At 56.1% G+C, this 9403-nt stretch overlaps 2 protein-coding genes across 3 annotated transcripts; both read right to left on the bottom strand.

Moving 5' to 3' along the window:
* Positions 1-239: 239 nt before the first annotated feature.
* Positions 240-3382, bottom strand: LOC140251765 (aryl-hydrocarbon-interacting protein-like 1). The gene is made up of 7 exons (XM_072335835.1): positions 3287-3382; positions 2597-2776; positions 2310-2498; positions 2068-2244; positions 1837-1978; positions 1253-1501; positions 240-499 (listed from the first exon to the last, which is right to left on the bottom strand). The coding sequence occupies exons 1-7, from the start codon at positions 3380-3382 to the stop codon at positions 240-242; spliced, it is 1293 nt and encodes a 430-aa protein (XP_072191936.1).
* Positions 3383-3910: 528 nt separating this feature from the next.
* On the bottom strand, positions 3911-9359 carry TAF7L (TATA-box binding protein associated factor 7 like). Of its 2 annotated transcripts, XM_072334768.1 has the most exons (11): positions 9133-9359; positions 7854-7932; positions 7614-7747; positions 7207-7333; positions 6961-7019; positions 5877-5949; positions 5392-5508; positions 5012-5200; positions 4815-4927; positions 4471-4530; positions 3911-4323 (listed from the first exon to the last, which is right to left on the bottom strand). In XM_072334768.1, the coding sequence occupies exons 1-11, from the start codon at positions 9196-9198 to the stop codon at positions 4279-4281; spliced, it is 1062 nt and encodes a 353-aa protein (XP_072190869.1). In that variant the 5' UTR covers positions 9199-9359; the 3' UTR covers positions 3911-4278. The 2 variants fall into 2 exon arrangements, with proteins under 2 accessions (XP_072190869.1, XP_072190868.1); XM_072334767.1 differs by having other exon boundaries at positions 4815-5200; positions 9133-9351.
* Positions 9360-9403: the final 44 nt, after the last annotated feature.

Here is a 9403-nt window from a genome sequence, read left to right as displayed (position 1 = left end):
AGCCAATAGAGCTCAGCAGGATCTGGCTGGAGGCTGCAGGAGTGGTGATTTGGGGCAGGGGAGGCAGCAGGAGCCTTGGGGAGCTGCCAGCCCCAATGGAAGAACAGCTTTGTTTCTGTGTCACTGCAATGTTCCCAGTCTGTGGGAAATGGGATCCTGGGGGCACTGTGGCCCTTCTGCCCCTGCTGTGCCTCCCGTGGGCAGCACCTTGTCCCCCATTCAGCAGCAACCATCCCCACTCAGGCCTGCCCGTGCCCCACTGCAGTGGCCTCGAGCTCTCTGCTCTCTCTGCAGTTTTCCAGGGGTGCCTCCATTCCTGAGGCTGCACCATCCCTTTCCTCAGCTGCTGTGAGGTAGGAGGGCACTTCTGTTCCCCCACCCAGCTCCTCATCTGCACCCGAGGGCCTGGCCTGGAGCACTGCCCCATTGGTGAGGCTGGTGAAGTTGTCTGCTTGCTGCCCCCCACAGCTGCCCTGCCCCAGCTGCCCCTGGGATGTCCCTTGGTCCAGAGATGTAGGAGCCATTTCTGCAGCTCTGCCTGACTCCTCCCCAGCCCTGCTCTTTGCCCCAGCTCCCTCTGCCCCACCAGCCTCCTGCCCCAGCACCAGCTCTCCTTTCTCTGATACCTCACATTGCCCTACAGCCAGCTTTTCCTCCTCTGCTGCTGAGTTCTCCTCCTCCTCTACTTTCTCCTTCTCTTCTTCCCTCACCACTGTCCCTTCCCTTTCCTCCTTCTCTTTCACTGCCTCTTTCTTCCCTTCTTGTTCCTCCATCACTGCCTCCACTTCTTTCACCTCATCCTCCTCCTCCACCTTCCTCACCTCTTCTTCCCCCTCCACTGTCTCCTCCCTCTCCTCCTCCTCTTCCACAGTCTCTTTTTCCCCTTCTTGTTCCTCCTCTATTGTCTTCTCTTTCTCTTCCACTGCATCTTTCACCACTTCTTCCTCCTTCTTCACCATCTCTTTTTCCTCCTCCTCCACCATTACTTTTCCTTCCTCCTCCTCCTCTTCCTCCTCCTCCTCCCCTTCCTCCAGTCCCCTCTCTGCCCCATAACTCTCCATCTCTGCCCTGCAGGCACCCAGCTTTATTTCCCCACCCTGTCCCACCCCATTTCCCACCTCTTCAGCCTCCCCTGGGGCTGCTCCTCTTCCCTGTTCATCCTTTCCACATCCATCCCCAGCCTTTCCTCCTTCTCTTTCACCAACCCCTACTTCCCCCATTCCTGTGCCCTGCTCCTCTCCATGGGACCCACCTTCCTCCTGTTGCCCCCCACCCATGGCAGCCCTCCCCCCCCGGGGCTGCTGGAATAGCCCCTGATAACGCTTCCGATCCTCCACGTGCTTCTTCCTCATCCTCTCCCCCAGCAGCTTCAGCTCCTTCTTGACGGCGGCCGCCATGGCGGGGTCCAGGTGGGCCACGCGATGGAAATCCTCCCGTGCCTCCTTCTCGTTCCACACGGCTGCGTGCGCCTTCGCCCGCTTGAAATAGGCCTTGGCATTGTCTGTGGGGCAGAGCCAGCAGGGTCACCGGAGCCCCCAGGAACCAACATGGGTGTGGGTGCTCCCATGGGTAAGGGTACGTTGGGGAGCTGGGCACCTTGAGGTAGGAGAAACTGGTCATGGGGGTATTTCTGTGGGTAAGGGACTTAAGGGATGTTGGGAGAGCACTGTGCTGGGCTGGGGGATCAAGGGACGGGGGGTGTCATTGTGGGGGAGGGAATCTGGCTGAAATGGGACATCGTGGAACCCAGAGGATGGGGCACTGTCACGGACAGCAGGTATATGTGAGCGGGGGGATCCATGAGCGCACCGTGTGGGGCACTCAGGGCATGGGTACCGTTGTGTTTCTGGAGCAGCTCCGTGGTGTGCTCCAGCACCTCGTAGTACTCTCCCAGCTCCAGCTGGCACTGGCAGTAGTTGAGCACCAGCGGCGTGACCAGGCTCTCCAGCTTCAGCCAGCCTTCCTCCCACGGCTTCTCCTACCCAATGGGGTATTGCGGAGGTGGTCATCCCCTTACACAACGGGGGACCGAGGAAGGGCCGGCAGGGATGGTGAGAGGTGGCCCACCTTGGCCTGGAGGTTCCTCAGGCAGATGACGGCCTCCTGGTACTTCTCAGCTGCACGCTGGAAGTCCTTTTGGAGGACCAGGCGGTTCCCCTCGCTGTGCAGCACGGGCACGGCCGCCAGCTTCTCCTCCTTGCTCATGGCCCAGGTGTCACGCTTGTAGGCCGAGGGCTCCTCCACCTGTGTGGGCAGTGGGCACTGAGCCCCTTCCCCGGCCGTTCCCCATCACCCTGCCCTCCCCTTACCCGGAACAGCTCCATGATGAAGATGAGGGGCTGAGGTGTCCGCTGCAGCTCATCCAGGTCATCGTAACCCGTGCTGTGGTAGTCAAACATGTTGCCCATGCCGCAGCGGTGCTTCTGCCCTTCCAGAGGGTCCCGGCCCTCTGCGATCCTCCGCATGCCCTTAGAGACCAGGGCGTACATCCCTGTGTGCTGCAAGGCGATGGAAGGCATTGCCACATGTCTTTGGGCTGCACAGCCCAATGCGGGATGCAGATGGGACTCATGGTACCCCTGAACCCCTCACTCACGATGGCATCGCACCAGAACTCCGCAACCTCCCCCGTCCTCATGGAGCAGAGCAGTGTCTCCCAGATCTCAATCTTGAACATCTTGCCCACAATGATCTCCATGGGCATGCCGGCCTCCCGGCTGTCATCAATCACCGTCCGCTCAAAGTTGTCCTTCAGTGTCTGGAAGTGGAAAGTGATCTGCCCCAAAGAAAGCGTGGTGGTGATGGGGTGCCCTCGTGCCTGGCCTTGGGGCAGGTCTATGGGTAGGAACCCCCTGCCGTGGGGTCAGGACATGAGGACAAGCCTGCTGCTGGTGAGCTGGGGGTTGGATTGGCAGCTCTCCATCTGCAGCGAGGAGACTGTGCCTCCTACCAGCTCAGCTCAGATAGGAAGCAGCTGGTGGAGCATCTTAATGGGCTCATCTCAGGGCTGCTTCCCTTGGGTACCCATTTATAAGCCAGGACAGCCCCAGGACCTCATGGCATCCACGTGGCTCCGTCCATCGATATGGGCTGAGGCTCTCAGAAACACTATTTGCCCCTCTGCCCCCATTTGATGTGTCAGGGAAAGCAGGAGGATTTCCAGGACCCCATCGTGGATGCTGAGCCCCACCATGCCTGGCAGAGCACAGTGGCGATGGGCAGGGAGGGAGATATCAGAGCTTCTCCCTTCTCTCTTGGGAGAGAACAACCAACACAACCAATTTACCTTGCTCCCATCCTGGAACTTCGGCAGCTCCCCTCGGCCTCCGTGCAGGATCTTCTTTCTGACCCCTTCCACATTCAGCAGGTAGGTTTCCTCCATGACCTCCCCCAGGACAGGTCTCACTCCCGTGTGCACTCAGGCCCTTCCCGAGCTCGGTGTTCTCCTGAGGCAGCTCCCTTTCCAGACTACAGGCATGTCATCCCCCAGAGCTGCCACCCAGCCTCCTGCTTCCTGTGCTGGCTGCACCCACACTACAGCAGCCCTTTCCCCTTCCTCAGCATGCAGGATAACGCTGTCCCAGCGTGATGCACTCTGTTGTGTTCTGCCAGCTGCCAAATGGAACTGCCTTTCTAATCCTCTTCCCACCCTGCCAGGTTAATCTGGGATTTGCCTGCCTATTCTGTGAGGAATTAAAGAAACTCCCTAATCAGGAGGACCTCCTTCCTTACGCAGCCTGAGAGTGCGGGGGGGGGTCCCTTTGCATACAGTCTCCTTTTGACCCAGCTGTGCATGGAGAAGGAGCCCTGTAGGAGCCCAGTAGTGCCAGGGGAAGCAGAAGCCAGGTGGCAAGCTAACAAGAAGCAATGCCAGCCTGTCCCCTGGAGAATACAGAGGAACAGAACAGGGTTGGAAATGGTCCTTTATTGAGTCTGGTCTGCAGACAAGCATTTCCCAAATACGGTGACAAGGTCCCACCAGGGTACAGCCCACCACATTCAAGACTCAATAAGGTGCACAGAGATGTACCATTACTGACCCAGGGAGAACCAAAACCCTCTTGAATATTTACAGCGAGTCCCAGCATTTGGCTGCTCTCACAGGCCTAACTCTACAGCCAAGCTCAGCACAAGGCAAGGAGGAGCAGTGCTGGATGCAGAACCTCTTGCACTGCCCTAAAGCAGCAGCAGTGACTGCAGCAAGTCTTCAGCATGAGATCGAGCACTTCCAGCTGCTCTTGTCTCTACGTGTCCTGCTGCTGTGGTCAGGCCCATGCCTCACTTCTCCATGAGGGACTCCAGCTGCTCCTGCAGAGATGTCATCTGGGGAGAAGGAGAAAGGTGTCACAGAAACACAGGCCTGGGCATCCCGCCCACTGCGGAGTTGCTGCAGACCTTCCACCAGCAGTCGCGGCTGCTTTGCCTGCACACTGCAGGGAAGCACACCCTCCACTGTGTGAGCTTCCTCACCTGCTGCTTCTCTCGCTCTTCCTGCTGTTTGAACTCATCCAGCACAGCTTGGAGACGGGTCTACGAACACACCAGATCACAATTATCAATACATTCTGTTAATGGCTACTGGTACGGTATGTCAAACAGTGCAGTGATTCCCAAACTGCACTAACCCTCATCTCATTTCCTGCAACTTCACAGAGTGCTTTGCCTCCGTGGGAAAACACAGGAACGTATGGTCACAGCACAGTTATTCTTAACCCAGTATGCAATTGCCCCTGGCCTCCATGGTTTTCCCAGGACAGCACTTGAATCAGTCTACTAAGCACATGACTTCAAAGAGACCCTGGGAGATCTCTCACCTTGAGGGCTAGGTTCTCTACTTTCATGATGAGATCTTCCTGACGCTTCCTCCTGTCCTGGGTCTCCTGGAGTTTACTCTTCAGGTTGTCGATCTGTTTCTGGATGCCCATGACTGGAAGAGAGCGAGCTGAGACCTGCAGCAGAGGCTGCGCCGCCCAGCACCCCATTGATTCCGCAGCATTGCCACCTGACTCACCTATCTGGTTGGAGCCCTCATTCTCCTGCTGTTGCCCATCCGATTCACTTGGTTTGTCCTGCAGCTGCCTCTCCAAGTCCTCCTCGGTGTCCATAATGTTCAGGTCTTCATCGTCATGATGATCCCGCTCATCTTCATCTTCGCTGCTGCTACTGATGTCATTAAATATCTCCCGCAGTTCATCGTGTTCTAAAGAGTGACAAACGGAAGAGGAAAAACAGAGCTGACAAACAGCCCAGCACCCTGTGCCAGCCATGGGCCCCATCATTATACAGTGTCCATCTCGCACTGCCCTCTCTCCTTTGGGCGCTTCCACCCCCTTCGGGTCCACCTGATTAACTTCATAGCTAGAAAGAAGGCAGCAGCCTTTCCCACTGTACCTGAGGAGCCATGGCCTTGTTTATGTCCCGACATCCCAGGGGAAGAAATGTCCAGGCTCGTGAGTGAACCATGGTTGTCCACTTCTTTTGTTTCATCTTCAGCAATAACTTCCCAGCCTGACAGTTGGAGCAGATGAGTCAAGGAAAAAATGAATGTGAAAGGTGCAGAAAGCTAAAAACTGCAGCTCATCACCCCCTGCCTCGCAGTTATGAATACCCACCATGAGCCACCCCAGCCCCCCTTTTCAGAGACCTGCCCTCTGCTGTTACTTAAGGTCCTGCTCAGTGCAAGGGAAGGTCACCAGGAAGAAACAATAAGCTTTGAAATAGGCAAAGATGAAGTTCTAAAACGTCAGCGTCAAACGTATTTGCCCCGTAACCTCTGACACCCACAGACAGAGCAGAACTCAGCTCTCTTCACAACCCCCAGGTCATGCATACTGCCTCACCCCCCCGCCCCACCTTTTTCTCCCCTAAAAGGATACGGACACTGACAGCTTCAGCATCGGTGCTCAGGAGACGCTTCACCTCCTTCTCCACATCAGGAGACTCAATGTACTGCACCAGAGAGGGGAAAGAACAGGCAGCCCATGAAACAACCCGTGCAGGTAGCTGCGTGCTGCCCACCTCCTACCCACAGCCTCTGGATAAAGCCTGGTTTCAAGCCTCTCTTCTCTTATTCCTTCCACCTGACCTTTGCTCACGCTCCACTCAAGTAATTTATGCACCTCCAGAACAGTGATCCATCTTTCTCTGTGCAGATCTCCCTGCCAGGCTGCACACACTCTCTTTTCTACCATTCTGGGCACCCACCAATAGAACTCCTGCAATAAGACTTCCTATGTGTATACTGAGAGTGCTCAAGGTGCCATTCGCTGATGGATGGCCAACTCAAAAGCTTCCCATCTCTCTCAAAAGGTTTCATTTGTCACTTTTAAATCAGCCCTGTGTCTTCAGGTAGCGACAGCTCATCCCTCCCGAGGGCCATACGAAATAATCTGTCTCCCAAATGCCATGCTAAATACCACTCCACTGTGAGCTCACAAACCTCAAAGCAGAGAGCAGCTCTTCCCAGCCTCGTGGTGCTGCATCTCCCCAACACCTTTCCTGGCTTATGCGTTTGTACTGAGACAGAGCCTCCGAGCTCCATCTGTTGTCACTCCCCCAGCTGAAATAACAGCTATTCTATTTGTAGTGCTGCTTGTTGGGGAAGCGAACGAGCCATGCATAGAGAGAAGATTTCAGCTGGGAAAGCAGGGCTGAGTGAAGTCTTACTACCATGCGACCCTTTCTTCTCCATGAGCAGGAAGAGACGCGCTGTGACAAAGCAGCCACAAGAATGGAGTCCAGCAGTTCTCAGCACTGAGTATTTTCCCACCTCAGAGGCATTTTGGAAACATGAGAGGGTTTAAGTACACTTGCCTGCTTTCCCCCTCACCTCTGGCAAGGAAACAAGCGAAGCAATGCTAAGACACTGCTTTAGGATGGATAATTACAGCTCCGACATCTCCGCCTTCTGATTCTTTGCTTACTGCACCTGCACCAGTCAGCACGAGAGAAACAACTCACCTTCTTCTTAGCTGTCTTCCGGAATCTTCTCTTCCGTACATTTTTCAGGGGAAGAGTAACTGCAACAGAGCAGATTGCACTGCGTCAGGCAGGCGGCCTAAAGGGGGAGCTGGGTCTGGCAAACCTCATCTGCCAAGAGGGAGAAGTTCCCTTTAGGAACCCAGACAGCACTAAAAGCAGAGCAGCAGCACAGCCAGCACCCAGCAGAGCCGTGGGATGGAGAGCACTGGCAGAGCCTCTACTCACTGCCATGGTTCCAGATGAATTTCTTCTCTCTGTCCTTGTCCTTTTTTTTGTTGGCCTTGGGGTCAGTGCTCACAGTCTGCTCTTCCAAAGGAGGGTAGAGATCGCCATCCACAGTGCAAACAAGCATCTGAAACCCCCATATAAACACAAAGGTTGCTTACGGCAATGCAAGAATCAAAGGACGTAAAGGCTTTGCTGGAAAATGAACAGTGGCTGCCAAAGGGATTCACAGGCACAATGAAAACCCAAACACCAAACTGATGCAGGGCATTCTGAACTACTAATATGACAGTACAGAAACTGGCCATGTTGTACCGGGCGTCGATCCATCAAAGTGCACACAGGTTTTCTCAGAGAGAAGAGCAAGCAAAGAAGCTGCCGAGGCAGGCAAGAGGAACAGCCCATACCTGGCAGATATCTGCTGTCTTATAGAAGGTTTTCTTATCGATGGTTTTTAAGCTCTCGATGATGCAGGGCAGGTCCACCAGCTTGGCTGCCAGCGGCACCCGATCCACACGAACGATGCCATGGCGCCCATCGGCTGTGAAAAGGCAAGGGGCAGCTTAGTGCTGGGAGGGCTGGAGAGGAGGAAAAGCTTTGTCTCAGAAGGAGCAGCGAGGTGCTGGAACGGGCTGTTTCTCACTCACCGTGCAGCTCAATGGTGAGTCTGTCCTTCAGGTTGACGCTCCCGGACTGAACTGCTCTCCTCACAGTGGAGGCGTATTCCTGAAATGATCAGGCAGAGTTATGCTGGGACCTGCTGTGCTGCTGCCCCTGAGAGCCACTGAAGGTTTGTGCCTTGTGTCTAGGTGAGGCATTAGGAGGAAGTTTTTCACCCAGAGGGTGGTGACGCGCTGGAACAGGTTGCCCAAGGAGGCTGTGGATGCCCCATCCCTGCAGGCATTCAAGGCCAGGCTGGATGTGGCTCTGGGCAGCCTGATCTGGTGGCTGGCAATCCTGCACATAGCAGGGGGTTGAAACCAGATGAGCACTGTGGTCCTTTTCAACCCAGGCCATTCTATGGTTCTGTGACACCCAGCTTTAAACAACACTGTCAACCCAAGGCAGAAAACAACTCCAAAAGCCAGCCTACAATCTGCAGGGAAAGCTGTACCCTCCTCCAAAACTCATGCATTAGCCCCATGGGCCCATTACTGCTTGCGTGCTTCTTCTCCTCAAGAGAAATGAAGCTGTGACAGCACCGTGAGGGCCCTGACAGTGAAATCCTGCACAGCAGATGAGGGTACAGCTGCCCTTAGCAGCCTCACGTGGTCTCATGACCCATTGCCTCAGGATAAGCACATGCAAAATAACATCAAGCATGATGATAGCAACAGCAACTAATGACTTATCATTTGGTAATCATAGGATGGCTTGAGTTGGAAGGGAGCTCAAAGACCAATCAGTTCCAACCCCCTGCCATGGCCCTCACCACCCTCTGAGTACAGGATTTCCTCCCGACATCCAGCCGCAATCCCCCCTCTTTTAGTTTTAAACCATTTCCCTTCATCCTCTCACTACCCACCCACGTAGGAAGTCACTTCTCCTCCCGCTTGTGAGCTCCCCCATCTGCAGGGAGTTCTCCCCAGCGCCTCCTCTTCCCCAGGCCGAGCACCCCCAGCTCTCAGCCCGTCCGATAGCGGAGCTGCTCCAACCTCCGAGCACCTCGCTCCCATCTCTGCTCCCTTCCTGCCCGGGCTCTGTGCGCGGTACTCCATGCCGTGCTCCACGAGGGCAGAGCGGAGGGTAACAACCCTCCCGCAGGAGGACGCAGCCCGGCGCCCAACCGGCCGACACGCAGAACCTCGCAGGACCCGTTTCCCTGCCCCGCAATCCCCTCTTTCACCCCGCGGAGCCCCGCGTTCCGGCCATGGAGCGCCTCGGAGCAGGACGGCTGTTCGGACGGAGGGGGCGGCGGGCGCTCACCGGCGGCAGCCGCAGCACGAATTGGCTCTCCAGCTCATGCGGAGCGTCGTCCTTGCTCTTACTCATCCTGTTTGATTCCTCCCCTTCACCTTAAAGGAAACAAAGAGATCGAGCCGAGAACGCGGCAGCTGAAAGTCGACCCATAAAGGAGCGCAGAGCCCGGCCCGGCTCCCGCCCCAAACCTCAGCTCCGAGCGCTGCCGGACCGCCCGGTCCGCCGGGCGGGGCGATGCCGGGGCGGAGCGCGGTGCGCCGTCCGGGCTGCCCGCAGC

The sequence above is a fragment of the Excalfactoria chinensis genome, chromosome 4 (genome assembly GCF_039878825.1).
Source record: "Excalfactoria chinensis isolate bCotChi1 chromosome 4, bCotChi1.hap2, whole genome shotgun sequence".
NCBI lineage: Eukaryota > Metazoa > Chordata > Aves > Galliformes > Phasianidae > Excalfactoria > Excalfactoria chinensis.
Note: the sequence above shows the minus strand (reverse complement) of the source record. Positions and strands in the feature narration are given on the sequence as shown.

Bases quoted from the DNA above. Each gene is read 5' to 3' on its own strand.
- LOC140251765 (XM_072335835.1), bottom strand. From the start codon at position 3,382: ATGGAGGAAACCTACCTGCTGAATGTGGAAGGGGTCAGAAAGAAGATC. The intron at 2,245-2,309 runs GTAAGGGGAGGG...CTGCCCACACAG, and splicing joins TCATCATGGAGCTGTTCCGG to GTGGAGGAGCCCTCGGCCTA. The intron at 1,502-1,836 runs GTACCCATGCCC...TCTGCCCCACAG, and splicing joins GCTGCTCCAGAAACACAACG to ACAATGCCAAGGCCTATTTC.
- TAF7L (XM_072334767.1), bottom strand. From the start codon at position 9,198: ATGAGTAAGAGCAAGGACGACGCTCCGCATGAGCTGGAGAGCCAATTC. The intron at 5,509-5,876 runs GTATCCTTTTAG...TCCAACTGTCAG, and splicing joins TGCTGAAGCTGTCAGTGTCC to GCTGGGAAGTTATTGCTGAA. The intron at 4,531-4,814 runs GTGAGAGATCTC...GTGTGTTCGTAG, and splicing joins TAGAGAACCTAGCCCTCAAG to ACCCGTCTCCAAGCTGTGCT.